The sequence below is a fragment of the Mya arenaria genome, chromosome 3 (genome assembly GCF_026914265.1).
Source record: "Mya arenaria isolate MELC-2E11 chromosome 3, ASM2691426v1".
Taxonomy (NCBI): Eukaryota; Metazoa; Mollusca; class Bivalvia; order Myida; family Myidae; genus Mya; species Mya arenaria.
The window spans coordinates 79,525,633-79,542,766 of NC_069124.1; the positions used below are offsets into that span (position 1 = coordinate 79,525,633).

The 17,134-nt window shown below is 34.9% G+C and overlaps 1 protein-coding gene across 6 annotated transcripts in view; it reads left to right on the plus strand.

The window, feature by feature from the left end:
* Nucleotides 1–16,902, plus strand: part of LOC128226138 (casein kinase I-like) — a 33,319-nt gene extending 16,417 nt beyond the window's left edge. Inside the window, exons 6-11 of one of the 6 annotated variants that reach the window (XM_052936031.1) lie at nucleotides 3,053–3,223; nucleotides 3,513–3,658; nucleotides 5,625–5,711; nucleotides 9,353–9,457; nucleotides 11,818–11,924; nucleotides 13,613–16,902. In XM_052936031.1, coding sequence (XP_052791991.1) covers nucleotides 3,053–3,223; nucleotides 3,513–3,658; nucleotides 5,625–5,711; nucleotides 9,353–9,457; nucleotides 11,818–11,924; nucleotides 13,613–13,661 — 665 coding nt within the window. In that variant the 3' untranslated portion in view covers nucleotides 13,662–16,902. The remainder of the gene's footprint in view (nucleotides 1–3,052; nucleotides 3,224–3,512; nucleotides 3,659–5,624; nucleotides 5,712–9,352; nucleotides 9,458–11,817; nucleotides 11,925–13,612) is intronic. The other 5 variants (XM_052936030.1, XM_052936032.1, XM_052936033.1 and 2 more) reach the window with 5 other exon arrangements.
* Nucleotides 16,903–17,134: the final 232 nt, after the last annotated feature.

The following is a 17,134-nucleotide window of genomic DNA, read 5'->3' on the forward strand; positions in this document are numbered from 1 at the left end:
TGGAAACTTGTTTGAATCCGGAAAAAACCTGATTGGATTGAATTCATGACTGCAACAGTACTATTCTTGGAGATTATCAGAGATCTTTGTTTAATTATGGTTTATTTTTGGTACGTTGTCTTCTATTTGCTTGTACAGTTTATGAAGTACAATGCTTATTTCCTAAGATACTTCCCCTTTTGTCTGCTTAAGATAGGAGTTCATAATCCTAAAGGGAGCTTTTTAGATATTTTTCCCCTTCTCAATATCACCTTTCATATATTTGTCTTGTTTATAGTATACAGGTTAACAAGGCCGTGAAATTTTTTATGTTTAATGCTGCCAGAATTATGTGTGTGTTTATAAATTTCATGTTTGAATAAAAGGAAATTATTAAAACGTATTAAAACGAAATATTTCAAAAATGAAGAAGCAAAACAAATTGCTCTGTAATACTTCCTGCTTCTCTTGTAAGAGAAATACATATCAAAACATGACAGTTATTCATAGTTTTATTAACCAGGTTTTCAACGAAAACCGGGTTATTAGAATGAGGTTGTCGTTGGGCGGGCGGGCGTCAAACATTGGTTTCTGTTCAATAACTTTAGTTAGCATTGATAGATATTGATGAAACTTGGTGTGTAGGTAGCTTATGGGAAGAGCTAGCTTGGGATTGCTTTTGAGGGGGGTGGGGCTAAGGTCAAGGTCACTGTTACTAAAAATAGAAAAATGGTTTCTGCCCAATAACTTAAGTTAGCATTGATAGATATTGATGAAACTTGGTGTGTAAGTTGCTTATGTGAAGAGCTAGTTTGGGATTGCTTTTGAGTGAGGAGGGGCTAAGGTTAAGGTCACTATTACTTAAAATAAAAAAATGGTTTCTGCCCAATAACTTTAGTTAGCATTGACAGATATTGATGAAACTTGGTGTGTAGGTAGCTTATGTGAAGAGCTAGCTTGGGATTGCTTTTGAGTGGGGAGGGGATAAGGTCAAGGTCACTATTACTAAAAATAGAAAAATGGTTTCTGCCCAATAACTTTAGTTAGGATTGACAGATATTGATGAAACTTGGTGTGTAGGTAGCATGTAAAAAGCTAGCTTGGGATTGCTTTTGAAGGGGGTGGGGCTAAGGTCAAGGTCACTGTAACTAAAAATAGAAAAATGGTTTCTGCCCAATAACTTTAGTTAGCATTTATAGATATTGACGAAACTTGGTGTGTAAGTTGCTTATGGGAAGAGCTAGCTTGGGATTGCTTTTGAGTGGGGAGGGGCTAAGGTCAAGGTCACTATAACTTAAAATAGAAAAATGGTCAAGGTCACTGTTACTTAAAATAGAAAAATGGTTTCTGCCCAATAACTTTAGTTAGCATTGACAGATATTGATGAAACTTGGTGTGTAGGTAGCTTATGTGAATAGCTAGCTTGGGATTGCTTTTGAGGGGGGTGGGGCTAAGGTCAATGTCGCCTGTTACTAAAAATAGAAAAATGGTTTCTGCCCAATAACTTAAGTTAGCATTGATAGATATTGATGAAACTTGGTGTGTAGGTAGCATATGGGAAGAGCTAGTTTGGGATTGCTTTTGAGGGTGGGTGGGGCTAAGGTCAAGGTCACTGTAACTAAAAATAGAAAAATGGTTTCTGCCCAATAACTTTAGTTAGCATTGATAGATATTGACAAAACTTGGTGTGTAAGTTGCTTATGTGAAGAGCTAGCTTGGGATTGCTTTTGAGTGGGGAGGGGCTAAGGTCAAGGTCACTATTACTTAAAATAGAAAAATGGTCAAGGTCACTGTTACTTAAAATAGAAAAATGGTTTCTGCCCAATAACTTTAGTTAGCATTGATAGATATTGACGAAACTTGGTGTGTAAGTTGCTTATGTGAAGAGCTAGCTTGGGATTGCTTTTGAATGGGGAGGGGCTAAGGTCAAGGTCACTATTACTTAAAATAGAAAAATGGTCAAGGTCACTGTAACTTAAAATAGAAAAATGGTTTCTGCCCAATAACTTTTGTTAGCATTGACAGATATTGATGAAACTTGGTGTGTAGGTAGCTTATGTTAAAAGCTAGCTTGGGATTGCTTTTGAGTGGGGAGGGGCTAAGGTCAAGGTCACTATTACTAAAAATAGAAAAATGGTTTCTGACCAATAACTTTAGTTAGGATTGACAGATATTGATGAAACTTGGTGTGTAGGTAGCATGTGAAGAGCTCGCTTGGGATTGCTTTTGAGTGGGGAGGGGCTACGGTCAATGCCACTGTTACTTGAAATAGATAAATGTTTTTTGCCAAATAACTTTTGATAGCATTGAAAGATATTGATTAAACTTGGTGTGTGGGTAGCTTATGTAAAGAGCTAGCTTGGGATTGCTTTTGAGTGGGGAGGGGCTAAGGTCAAGGTCACTGTTACTTAAAATTTAAAAATGGTGTCCACCCAATAACTTTAGTTAGCATTGATAGATATTGATAAAACTTGGTGTGTAGGTAGCTTATGTACAGAGCTAGCTTGGGATTGCTTTTGAGGGGTGTGGAGCTAAGGTCAAGGTCACTGTTGCTATAAATAGAAAAATGGTTTCTGCCCAATAACTTTAGTTAGGATTGATAGATATTGACGAAATTTTGTGTGTAGGTACTAGTAGCTTATGTGAAGAGCAAGCTTGGAATTTCTTTTGAGGGGGGTGGGGTCAAGGTTACTGTTACTAAAAATAGAAAAATGGTTTCTGCCCAATAACTTTAGTTAGCATTGATAGATATTGATGAAACTTAGAGCGAAGGTAGCTTATGTGAAGAGCTAGCTTGGGAGGTGAGATCAAGGTCACTGTTCCTAAAAATAGAAAAATATTTTTCTGCCCAACAACTTAGTTAGAATTGATGGATAGTGATGAATCTTAGTGTGAATATAGCTTATATGAAGCTGCAGATTGAACTTGCTCATACAACAAATTAATTGGCTATAATTTCTGATTGCCCATAACAAAAACCTGGTTTCGTCGCATTGCGGCGCTTCTAGTTTTAAGATCAAATACTGCATGCCAATATGTTTGAATGTTTACAGTTTGTGACCAATGATTTCAGAGCAAAGTAGACGAGATGATTTGGAGGCCCTAGGTCACATGTTCATGTATTTCCTGCGAGGTAGCCTCCCCTGGCAGGGCCTCAAGGCAGACACATTGAAGGAGCGCTATCAGAAAATTGGTGATACAAAACGAGCAACACCAATAGAGGTGTTATGTGAAAACTTTCCAGGTAAAACTGTGTACAATGAATAAGGTGTGGTTCATTTCACAGGAGGAAAAAAGATTCCATTAAAACTTGATATAAACACACCACATATAAATTACTGAACGCTATGAAGTTAGAATGTCATGGTAGTATAAGGGAACATTTAGTGAAAGGAAGAAGGATTTTTTCTTTTTTATGAAAAAGAAAATGAAAAAATTCTTTTTCTTGTTTTTTTTCACACGTGTTAAATAACTGTTGAATGGCTGTGTATAATTGACACTTTTACATGCTATTTTAAATCTTGTGTTTTCAGAGGAGCTTTCCAAGTATTTACAGTATGTTCGACGTCTGGATTTCTTTGAGACTCCAGACTATGACTACTTGCGCAAGCTGTTCACAGATCTAATGGAGAAAATGAACCTTGACTGTGATTGGGAGTTTGACTGGGTTGGCAGACAGGTATGTATATAGAATGTACATTTATAATTATGCAGGCTACATACATGACTTGCTATGAGGAGCTGACTGGGTTGTGTGTAAGGTATGTAAGTGCAAAAATCAAATATTTTGTCACCTGTAAATCATGACAACTTCATATGGATGACTTTGTCACACTTCCATTTAATAACTTCTGAATGACTTTTAGACTCCTCAAACTTTGCATGCACATTGGTAATGGTCAGTAGGTCAAAGGTCGAGTGTTAGTGATCTTTAAATTCTGCCATATTTAAAGTCTATAGTTTGAATTATACTATGTTTAGGGAAATACTCCTATATTTGATAGAAGCTATAAGTTCAAGCACGCATACATGTATTTATGGCCATGTATGGCCATGAAGTACCGTAAGATACACAGATTTCAAGGAAATGGCTATTAACATGAGCAACAGGAGACATTATTATTTTGCCTTCAGAAGTATGGCAAATGTAAAATTTGTTATTGGGAATTACAGACATGAATATGGACATGTCTCTTTAAAGTGTCTGCTAGTCTTGTATTCCACTGCATTATTAATAAGTTAAGATTCCTCAGTGTCATTATGGAATGAACTGAGCAACATAAAAATAAAAATAGGCCAGCAAAAAGGAAAACCGGGTTTAATTTTATTTTAACTCTGTTTTATGTGTCATTTTCTTGTGTGATACTTACAGTAAACAGTAAAAATCTTGGCTTTTTGCTTACATGCTTTACATTGAAATAGAATTTCATATATATGCTTACAATAGTGTCTCCAGCAACTGTATGCTTATTTAATCATTTTTTGTTGAGCCCACTGTCGATGAGCGAGACATACTTGGCACAATGGCGGTTCTGTGTATTTGCCTGCGTTCGTCCATCCAGACTAAACTTTGTTCTAGCTGTATCTTGCATTATAGGATTTAGAAAAAAAAATCCATGAAGGTTGACCATGATAAGGTGGGGTGTCACGCACAAGACTTATGTCTTCACCTCAATGATCAAGGTCGCGTCTAGAGGTCAAAGATTGATATTATCCTTGTCCGGACTGTATCTTGACCATTATAGGATTTTCAACTTGCCATGAAAGTTTGCCATGATTAGGCGGCCTGTAACGCATAAGACACAGGTCTATTGTTAAAAGATCAGGGTCATACTTAGAGGTTAAATGTCCAAATGAGTACTGTTGGTAGCACTGGTCTGGACTAATCCCCATCCAGGCTGTATCATGACAATGTATCATAGGATTTTGAAGAAAATTTCCATGGATTTACCATGCTGAGGCGAAGTTTCTCTGGTACACGCATTGTTAAACTTCATGTTATTCTGTCTTGCAATTACATGGAAGAGCATTATGTCTGTGTCAAAGGCTCTTTGACGGGCTCGACATGTTGCTATTTGGTGTCTAGTGTTATGATCCTTTCTTGCTACCTTTTCAGCTCTCCTCATTAGCTAAAAGACATGTCTGCTTGATATAAGTGTGTCTAGAATCACAATTAATCAGAATTAGGTATTTGTTGATAAGTGTCAACTTTGGAATACATCTTAATGGTGCACAGTAAAGGTTGATGCAAATGTATTTTTTTTATTTTTTTAATAGATTATCATGTTTAACTCATTTCACTTTAACGATTAAAAAATAATATATATATATATATATTATTTAGGTACAGATAAATAATGTTAGCCTTTATAAATGGGTTTCTTGAATAATTAGCTATGTGGCCACAAATTCCCTGGTTAAAAAAGATTCTTTTGTGTCGACAAAATCACGCGTTTTTTGTGTTGATCAGAACAGTCAATCGAGTGAACATGCATTAAAATTTAAAAAAAAAGAAGATAATTTTTGCGTCAATCTGTATTGTGTGCCTTTAGGGCATAAATAATTCTTTTATTTTTCTTAACTTCAAGCGCTAAACTTTGTCTATTCCATTTTCATGTTTATAACGTGTTATTCGCACCCTGTAGCCAACGCCAGTGTCATCCCGTGACCAGGACACAACTGTATCGCCAATCAAGGACCCCCACCGGGACCACCGAACTGCTAACACTAAGGTAGGTACACACTCTCTCTCCAATCAGGGAAACATTTCACTCACACTTAATTTAGTATGTGCAGTAATTTTGTATATGGATAATTGAAAAAGATTGACATTTCTAATGTGATGAGAAGAGCTATTGTTCTCTAGATTACCTAGAATTTAATAAACTTTTATGATTTGGAAACTAGAGAAATATTTCCCTGATTTGCTTAGCTTTAAAGCAGCCATCTCAGCAATGTCACTTTTATGCTACGCAAAATGTTGACAGGTATGCTAGAGGTATTTTGTCTTTTAAGTTCTTGCCTTTGCAGCTTTGATGTCTCTTTACTTGCTTTGTTAGGAGTGTTTATGTAGTTAATATACCCCCAGATGGGAATATAGGACTGTGTTGCGTCATGTATGGTCGTGATAGCTTGGATTTCACACGAGGGAACATGTCAGACACTAGATTGCTGACATTCTCTGATATTTATAACTTGACGTTTTTGAGACATTATGCTCTGTTGTAAAAATAAAACAAAAACAAAAACAGAATTTCTTTGAAATAAATTACCACACTTAAACAAAGATTGATAAAATTTTACCATTCCTATGTATAGGCAGCATCTGGGGGTATTCATCACTCATGTAATGGCTCTTAGGGTCGATAGTTTGTTTGCTGTCATTAAGTTCTTGGTCTCCCTTCCAATGATATGTTAAGAGAAATATACTTTGAATTTATTTGAATTCTCTGCAAGCCTACAGTAAAGATTCACTATGTGAATTGAATGTACGGCTATTTCATTATTTGGAAATTTCAAGAAAGTAAGCTAGTTGTTAAAGCCCTCATGTCAATATTATTGGGAAGGAGATTTTTCCATTGCTTATTTATCATTTGCTTTTGCATATATCAAGAAAGCATGTACAACTTGCAAACTCGTTATGTTTGTATGCATATTTGATCTTTGTAAAATTTGAAAAGTAAAATTGGAAAAGTTTCTTCATAAATACTTCTTACCTTGCCTGTGCTATGATGAACTACTTGAGTTTGTATCATAAATGGCTGGAAGAGTACCAGTACTTGACTTTTACTAATTATTGTATTTATAAACTGATGGTAAAGCAAAAATGTGGAAAGCATTCATTTATGTTCTCTGCTTCTCTGTTTGTTTGTGCATGTTTGTGTGTGTGTGTGTGTGTATGTATGTGTGCGTGTGTGTGTGTGTGTTTCATTTGTTTGCTTACTTGTACATGTTTGTCCATTCTGCTCAAAGTTTCTTATTACATACTTTTAAGACATTGAAAACTTGGCGGTGGAAGTTAAGAAATTCTGCATGTTTTATGATTTTCCTTGATTTCAAGCTTCAACAATTCCACTGGGGCTGTTTGTTATTAAACATCAGACAAATCTTGTTTTTCTCCTTACAATAAGGGTATAGGATGGTGGTATATATCATGTTGGTTCTCCTTTTTCTGAAAATGGAGCCGTGGGCTGCTTGCTTCTGAAGTTTCCCTATTGTCTCCTTGCTTTTAGCATGACAGTACACCCTTCCCTTCATCCCAATGCTCTTATGTTTTATTTGCTGGTTTATGTTTGGTTTTAATTTTCCTGCTGCATTTTGTGCTACCTTCAGTTTTACACCCGTTATTCTTCCCCACAACCTGGTTCTATGCGTAGCCCATCACTGTTACATACCGCATGCAAAAGAAAAATATTTCCAGCATGTTCATGAAAACTTATGCGTTCAAACATTTCTATTGCTCTCATAAAATGGATAAGGCCATGACTGGGTCTGTATAAATGTAGTTCAAAAACAACATAGAAATGTATATGTTTTTGCAAAAAAATAAATGCCAATTATTAAGCAACTGTGTTCTACTGATTGCTGTGATGCTTTGATAGAGATCATAGATAAAGGCATGTCAATAAGACTGGAGTGACATTGTTATGTATCAGAATATTTCCACATTGTTTCAAGTCACATAACGGTCATGTTGAGTCAATAAAAATCCCTATGTCTTCATAGTATGTAGACAGATATTGACAGACCCTCCAACAGGATACCCGCTGAACTGCCTTAACACCACAGCATATTTTACCAACATTATGCTGTAAAAAGCATCAGTCTTCTTGTGTTTTCTATTGATTTTTTTTATGTGAATTCTAGGCGTAATACATATTACCACCTGTCTACAGTATAGTTAATCTTCATTTTCATAAGAAAGGTGTTAGTTTATTGATTGGTATGTATAGTTATCAGTTGATTGGCCATATATTATCAATTGTGGTGACCTGATTTTGTTCCGTCACTTGGTAACAAATGGCACCCTAGACTTCTAAATATTGATATAATTTAATGACCTCATTTGGTTAAACAAGGATTTTGATGCATAATGATCAGGGAAAGGCATTTAACAAAACTGCAAAATTATGTAAATTGGTCCAGGTTACTAATTAATTTATAATTGCTTGTCTGTTGTTGTTTTTTAAAGAAAAAAGTCAAGGAATTGGCGCTGTGTCATATTCACTATAGTCTTGAGACTCAGATTCAGAAAAGCAAAACTTGAATGATGTTGTAAAAATGCCCTTTTATAGCTTTATAGCATGATCAAAATGCTGTTTCTGTTACAAATAATCTGCTTATACAAACCTTTGCCAAGATTAGTTAAAGTTATTTTAAAACATTTATGAATACAGTTTTCTAAGCCTAAGTCTGAAACTCAGTCAAGACATTCATAAACATGTTACCAATAACTATTATGCAAGGCCTATAAATCTAGGATAAATATTTTATATTATTCCTGTAACCAACTGAGAAAAACTGACAAGCATTACCATTCGCCTTAAGTGCTCTAGTGCTCTCTTCATGTTTTCTTTCACGTTATTTTTAAAGTCAGGTGCTTTTTGCAGTGAATTTAAACACCGTTTATCAAAAGTCATTGAAACCCAGAAAAAACTTCACATTAACGATATTTCTGATAAACAATCATAAGAAAATTATTAGAAATTGACAGCGTTTGTGTATTATGGCTGACATAAAATATTTAGTAGTGAAGATTGCAATATTGGCTACACATTACCAACTTGGTGCATCATTCAGTATACATGCATTGAAAACAAACTTAACTAAGTATTGTTTGGGTTATTTAAAAAAAAAATGATGTGATGTCTCGCTGCACTTTGATGTCATACTTCTTCGAGTAATTTTTTGAATTTTGACATGTTAACATCCATCCCTTTCACCTTCAATCCAGATATCCTCCCGAGTTAGTTACCGGACCCTTCTCAGGATTGTTCAGTTGAGAGACATTTCAAAAGATATCTGATCGTGTAAATAAGCCATTATATACAAACTACCTAACCCAAAATAAATTGCTCATCATTATCGGACATCGATGTTTGTTACATACATGTGCTCATCGCTGTATAGTGTGAAAAATATGAGATGATCAAGTTCCAAATAATGATAGATAAATAGGTGTGAATTTAAACCCCTTCTTTGGAAAACAAGATTACTTACACAACAGTTTTGATTGTTTTGGACATGGAAATAAATAAGTTTAGCTGCTCCACTTTCATTCATTGTGTCTGATTGTCTGTGAAGAGGGTTGTGTTGGAGGGTCTGTAGTGAAGCATCATCAGTGTGCATTGTGATGGTGGCTTATTGATTTCAGGGCAGTTCGAATGCGCGGGGCCAGGCGTGGGAGGCCCCTCGGGGACACCACGGTGCTTATCTCGGCTCTAACCTGGCCGCGGATAGGCACGGTGGATCTGTGCAGGTACGCACTTCCCTCTCTCATTCTCCCTACCTAGTGTTGTAAACACCATCACCTAACACCAAAGATATTTGCAAGTGGTTAGTGGTAGTAATCTCAATAGTAGTTTGGGCTTCAACCAGCTAGATGCTGACCCGTTTCAAGTACCGCAGCTTGCTAAGCATGTTTTAGAAATACACAAATCGGTACTGTGTTTTTACAGCATTATTGATTTACAATGTCCTTTATGTGGCTCGTTTGGAATTTTTATTCAATTATTGTTTTTGCAGGTGGTATAATATATGTTTTTACCTGTCTTTTTCAAATTCAAGTACTATTCAGGAAATTATGAAGAGTTGTTACTTTAAACCATTTTTTAAGTTAACAATGGAAACGTTTATTTACCAAAATGAGTGGAGATGATTTAAAAAAACAAAAGCAATACAATTATTTACCATTAATGTATCCGCTTTATCTCTATAGATAGGAATAGGAAAAACGGCATAATTGTTGTTATCGCAAAAAAGTTCTGGAATGTATTTATTGGGATGTAAATCAGAGTAACGGTACATGTATTGGCTGACATAAACATGTTCTTATTAACTGCTGAAAACTATTATCTTGATTTAAAAGAACAATTTTGTCTTTGGTATTATGGTGATGCCTAATTTATTGGAATGATTCTTCAGCTCTGCGCTATATTGGTTAGTTCTCATTTTAAGCTGATCTATCCTTTGAAGAGTTTTGGTATTGTGAGAGCCTTGGTGTCATTGGTGTCGCTGTCACAGTGCAAAAATCGTAACATAGGCTACAACCAGAAAACCATTCAAGATATTCATATGAAACATTGTACTCGTGTTGCAATATGTAATATAAACAATATGCACATGAAGAGCAAGGTTTGTAACTCTTGCTTTAATGATTATTGAGTTCTGCCCCTTGTTTTTCTGAAAAAAGAACAACAGACGAGCTTTGATATTCGCTCTGCAGCACTCTTATAATGTATATTCTGTATTGATTTTCAGGCTTGTTTACGAAGAAAAAGTGTTAGTATGAAATTCTGATGACCTTACCAGCCAGTATGGTTATTTCAAGTGTCTGTGTCCATTGTTGCAGCAAGTGTTCAATACATTTCTGAACCTAGTGCAAAATGGCATCTTTGTAGCTATTATTGTACATTCCCTTACATGCCTACATATATGTATTGCTTAGCTCCTCCCAAGCTTGATTTTGGCCAACAGTGTATGTACTGCATTTTGAAGGGGTGAACTTAACAAGATTCATTCATTTTTTAAGCATTTTCCAAGTTCCCATGTATAACCAAACACATCCTTCAGTTACCAACCTTTTGGCAGTATTTAACATGAACAAGAGAATATTGTGCAAGTCATGTAGCTTCCAATTCCATGTAGCTTTCATCATTAAATTAGCTAAATCCGATTTTAATGAACATTGCCTCTGAGTTATTCTGGTCTATATGATTACCAGAAAGATCTGATATCGGTCTTGAGCTGGTAATGCTGATATTCAAGGCAGTACATTATTGGAGTCAGATATTGTGTGGATGTCTTATTGATGGTATTCTCCATCTCAATACATGTATTTCTTTTTTCACTTTTCTCATAAGAGATGTCTCACAATCTGTCACTTTGTTTAGTTTCTATGATAATTTGAACGGATTTTCAAGTTGCAGTTTTCCAAGATGTTTTAAATCATCCTTTCGAGGCAATAATCAAGTTCTATAATATATCTATATTTGACTCTGTGAAAACATTTCACATGTCTGTCTGAGAAATTGAACATTTGTCAAAAAACTTAACTCAGTGATTCAGATTTCTTTAAGTCATAGATCTATTTAAATTGTTATTTTCATTGTACAGAAAATTAACATTCAATGATAGATGGGTGAAACATTTATGCTGTTTAAAATGTTATAACGTGTTAAGTTTATAAATGAAATAGTGTTATATCTATATAACACATTAATTGAATGAAATGGTCCCTGACTTTGTAAGTTTTGATGTTATAAATGCAATTCAGCTCCTTAATATTATTCTTAGAATTTTATATGCAGTTCTATTTTTGCACACGCCAAATGCAGTATTCAGGTTCTTTATACTAGTCTATGAACTTGCAAGGTAAAACTCAGCTCTTTTTGACATAATGTGCATATTGTTTTATCATGTACATGTAGGTGTAACTACAAACCAATTGTTTCAGGAACTATGTATATGAGTGATAGATTAGGGTGGCTGTTCTAGTGTCACCTGATGTATACGAGTGTGACGTCGCTGTGAGATATGTGTGCCTGTTCCACTAACATTTGTCTCTAGAAGTTAAAAAATTAAAATATGAGATGACTATGTTTGTTCATTACATTATAGGTGGTGAGTTCTACCAACGGTGACCTGCTGGTTGATGATCCTACGGCTGGGACCTCAAACACTGCTATCACACAACCCCCAGCTGTTGAGGTGGTCGACGAGACAAAGTATGTACTCTCTTTATATGAGTCGCTTGTATCTGTGTCTGCACTAATGTCTTGTCCAGCGTACCCATCTGTTCTGTAAGCAGTATCAGCTGTTATTTCTAGAACTCAGTGATGTTAAATAAAAGATATATTAAATTATGCATGAAATAATTGCAGATTTATGTAGCACCAACCATACCATGAAAATGACAGATTGAAATAATGTGTTATCTCCATTTATATCAGTTTAAGAGTGAAACATCTCTTATGCTATAACCATACAGTACCTGTCTTATTGGTCACCATAACAGGAGATGATAGGTCACATGCCTCCATGCATCTCCTTTCGAGATCAAGGTCATTATTACTACATCAGTTAGTCATGATGTGTCGCATAGTGCCTGAAAGCATTTCTGATCAGGGTTTACACCATTGTTATGATATGATTATTAATGAGGAGTCCAGCCCATAACAATCAAAGCTCATGAAGACACATCTTAAATTTGGTTGTTCTTTGGAACATGAAGGCATGTTATGTACTTGTCCGTGTCAAGGTCATTGTAAAAAAACAGATAATCCCTTCTATAGATTATTGAAGGTCATATTCTGTTTCAAACTAATGCTGTTCCAAACTAACGCTTGATAGGCAATCATGTATGTGTTTTGTGTGTTTATTTATATAGTGGTTGCTCCAATGTTTAATAAACATGTCTCTTATTTTCGAGCTTCAAGTTTTCGTAGCTATAAATAGTCTTGAAAAATTGGTCTGGTTTCCTCAAGAGTACAGCTTTATACGGCTTACATTTAAGTTGAAAATCAAATTATATTTGTATAGAACATGAAAAAACATGTTAGGCTTAGTTCATATTTTATTATAGAACTTGGTTACTTTAAAAATCAATTTATTTTGAAGCAGTAAAACTTGAATTGCAGTAATTCAGTTTTGTACTGGCAACAATAGAGTATATACATTTGTTTCACTGTTGTTGGTTCATATTTAAATACTGTAAATGTTGTGTGACAAACTGACAATGTACATTTTCATTCAAACTATTCTCCATTTCTTAAAGAATATTAGATTTTAAAAAGAATAATGCATATTGTATACAAATGTATCTTGTATGTATAAAAACAGACTCAGAAAACTGCTTAAGAAGACAAACGTGAGTTCTAAGCCAAGATTGTGTGGTTGTTCTCACTGTTTGTATTGATGCTAATCATGTCGTTGGTTTTGCGCCTTCTGTAGGAAACACTGCCTCATGATTTATTGTTTTCACAGTTTCAAATTTGATTGTTTTGGAATCGGGCCTCTGGAGAATTTTAGGCAATTGCATCAGTGCTAGTTTCAATTCTCTTTTGTGACTACAAGATTAACTCTGCTAAAATTCTCAGAATTCTTACACCTTTGATGCAATAGAATATATGCCATTGAAGAGGGAGCGCCAAAATTATTGCATTTGATTATCAAAATAAAAGTTACTTGGTCTGCCTTTAGGAGCATCAAAAGTAGTAACCAACTTAAGTCATTTTTTTTTGAAAAAAGTACACAAAGGTGTCTGGCACATACTTTTTACCATAGCCGAGATGTAGGCGCTTACACACTATATTTCTATATACCGTTATAATTCACCTATAAACTAAAACTGGCATAATGTGCACGGGTGACTGTAGAGAGTTTCTTAGACTGATGCAGGTTATTCTGCTTGCAGGTGCTGTTTCTTCAGAAGGCGCAAGAAAAAACGAGTTCGGAGGACATGAGCATCAATGTGAACTTTCTGTTCAATATGCACTCTCTGTGGATCTATATGACTTTTTAAGGGACAACTTAAGTGTTTTAGTGTAACTGTGCTTGTCTGATCTTTATGTGGACTTTGCACAAGTGTAGACTATCAGATTATGCGTACATTTCAAGTCAATATCAATATTGATGTTTTTACAAAAGAGCTCTGATTAATATAAATCACGATGAAGATTTTTATCATGTTTGAAATACATGATAAAAACTAAAAACAATCATGATTTCGAAGAAGGGATGCAAGTGGAATTTTGTGGTTGCTTTGTTAAATGAAAATACAGTGCTCCATTATTCAGATGAGTGCACTATTGTAAAAATTTACATCACCTGTGAATGTTTTCCTCTGAAGATGTTGCTGTTTTCGGCGTACGGTAAAGCGGACCCGACACAAAGACAAGCGTCGGAAATGACGGCTTGGGTTTGGCCACAGTCAGGATACAGCCCCACTACAGCTCTCCCCGGATGACGAATCATCACCACCGGTCTTCGGAACACGCCTTTCAAACTTTGGCTTCGCAAACCAGACATTTTTATAGTGCTTCTTGATCTATGTTCTATTGAAATCATTACACAGAGTATCATAACAACTGCCTTGATAACTAATGGAAACAAGTATTAACTCCACTCTTAATATACATTTTCAAAAGGATTGGTTATACATTGTCTTGATATTCTGCTTGAGATTATATTCCACTTACCAGAATATTTTGCTGAACAGCTATGGGACAACAATATTATCAGACTTTATGAGCTGGCCATGACTTTTTTTGTTCAGGGACATCTGATGAGCTGTTCTGATCAAGAACTTCTCATATCAGCTTTGCTCAACTCAGTTAATGATTTCACTGTGAACATAGCTAGCAAGCTGACAATGAAGGATCATTCCAGAGGTGTTATTTGCTATTCAGGCGTAGTGCAGGCTTTATAATAGCAATATAAATCCAGCTTGAGAGTCACAATCTCTGTGCTGTGGTAACTGATGTCAAAAGTGCTAAATACTAGATAGTCAGATAATTGTTGGCCAATGTTCAATATAATTATATTTCATATACATGTAACTCTTTATGACAAATGGAGTTCTTTCATTGACATATTATTCTTAAACCATGCTGGGAAAAATTCGGTCAATTTTAATGGGCGCTTATTTTGATGAAATATCTTGATGTTTTGGTGTGAACTCGGCACTGTTTTGATGTGAACTCGGCACAGTGTACTGTTAGATGGGAATGCACTTAAAACATAATAACACAGTAACTTTATTCTTTGCGTACAATAATGAATATAGCCAGGGCAATAAGGCTGTCTGTATTCAGAGTGTGGCCAAACATATTGACTTGCCATTCAGGTTTATATTTCGACCATACCCGCAATGTGACTTCGGTCACTGCAATTCTTCATAACTGTGTAGTAATTCTCTTGTTCTGCCATAATAACCTGTTTCTAATTGTTTCTGTGTTACTTATTTCCACATTAAAATATTTCACAGTCACCTTTTCATGGTGTCAATATTGCATATTTATGTATAGATACATGCTATGTCCTTTTAGAACAGTTTGGCTTTAATTAGTTAAGAAGTCTTCAGAGCTTGTTATAAGGCTGAACTGACTTAAAGAAAAGAAAAAAAACAATACTAAACTGTACTTGTATTTTTTTCAGTGTTTATTAACAAATGTACTGGATTGAATTGAAAAGTAGTATGCTGGATTAAGTATGTTAACATTATAAAAACTACTGTTGAATGAATGATTTATTAAAGGTAGAATCTAACAATTGGTATTATATTGACCCAAAGTTCAAAGCAAAACTCATATATTGTTCTTCAATTATATTTTTCGCTTGGCATTTTGTAGCTGGGTGTATGTTACTGTAAATAATACTAAATATGTCTGTAAATGTCTGCTTTTATTATTTTCTGTTTTACTTGTATTGAAAGCAGTTAAAATATTGTTTACCCTTTTGAAAACTGTTCTTATAACATCTATTAGAACTGTCACTGTAAATTGTACTTGAACATACATTATTTACTCTTATTGGATTTAGTGAGGATTTCATCAAATAGTTACCGTTGAGATCTCACAGAACGGACTGTTACATTACAATGTGTTTCAATAGCTCTTGGCATTTTTATTTCGTTGCCAAATAGGGCTTGTCCAATATGTTAGGTCTTTGTTGGTAAAAAACCTTCTAATGCCAAGACTGAGGAGGATGTTAGATGGTGTATGAATCATTGTGTATTTTATTTTCTATTGTATCCATCAGAATTGCTGAAGGAACACTTACATGGTTACATTTCAGTTATTTGAAATCATGCTGATTGTACTCAAGATGTAATACACAGTTCATAATTATTCTCATCATTTTGTACAAGTACGTACATGTGTTTAGGTTTTATTTATTTAATTTAGCTGCATATGAATATCATTGTAAATAATGCACTTGGATCAGTTAAAAATTACAAACTTTATTAAAAAAAAAATTGTTCATTGTTTGATGTGCACATGTTTCAATCATCATGTAAATACTGACTTGAGTCATATTGTCTTTATGTTTGATAGATTTTATTGATGACTGTTTTAATAATCCGATGTCCAGTGTGCTCGTGTGTCATGTTTGGATGGTGATGATGATGCAGTAGCATATACATATTTTGGGAAATGATCAAAGTAATGATAGCACTATGGACCAATATGACTACAGAATAACTGTGTGTATTTGTGAACATAACTCTGTGTGACTGAGGTAGGCATTTGAACACATGTTAGTTAGTCTGGTCCATTGATTTCTAAAGGAGCACTTTGTTTTATGGTCATGCTTTCTTTTCAGTTTGTTATTTGACTATAAATCACTTAGACAACATTATGTTCAAACTTAAAGGCGTGAAACTGTCTATTTAGTTACATTTAAAGTCAACCAATGGTTTTCTGGGCAGGAGGCAAACTGTCAATATTTGAGTGATGGTGTTGAGAAAGTGTACATTTTATATACTGGTTGTGTTGTTTACCTGCAGAGCAGGATCATGAATTGTGGTCGCGAGAAGTTTGCCTGCTGACCAGAGGCTCTAACTCACAACTGTGTATGAGACTTGAGTTTAGGTGTTGGCATGCAGCCACCTGTTAGTATGAATGTATAAATTTCATTATAACTTTGTCAAAGGGGCAGACTAATGCTCCTGCTTTCTTGAATAAACAATTTTAAGACATAAAACCTGTTCTCTTGTTTAGAATAACATGCACAATTTTATACCAGAGGTATTTCCTTTTGCGGCATTGCCACTAATATCTTGTGCAAACAACTCAAGTATAATTCCATCCTGTTAGCACTTGATAACAGTGTTTATGGTCCAAATAACAACAAGCAAATTCGAGAAAGGATATCCTCTGTCAAAGGATTCATGTGTAAGAACCAAACATTTCAAGATTCCAGTTTAATCAAAACT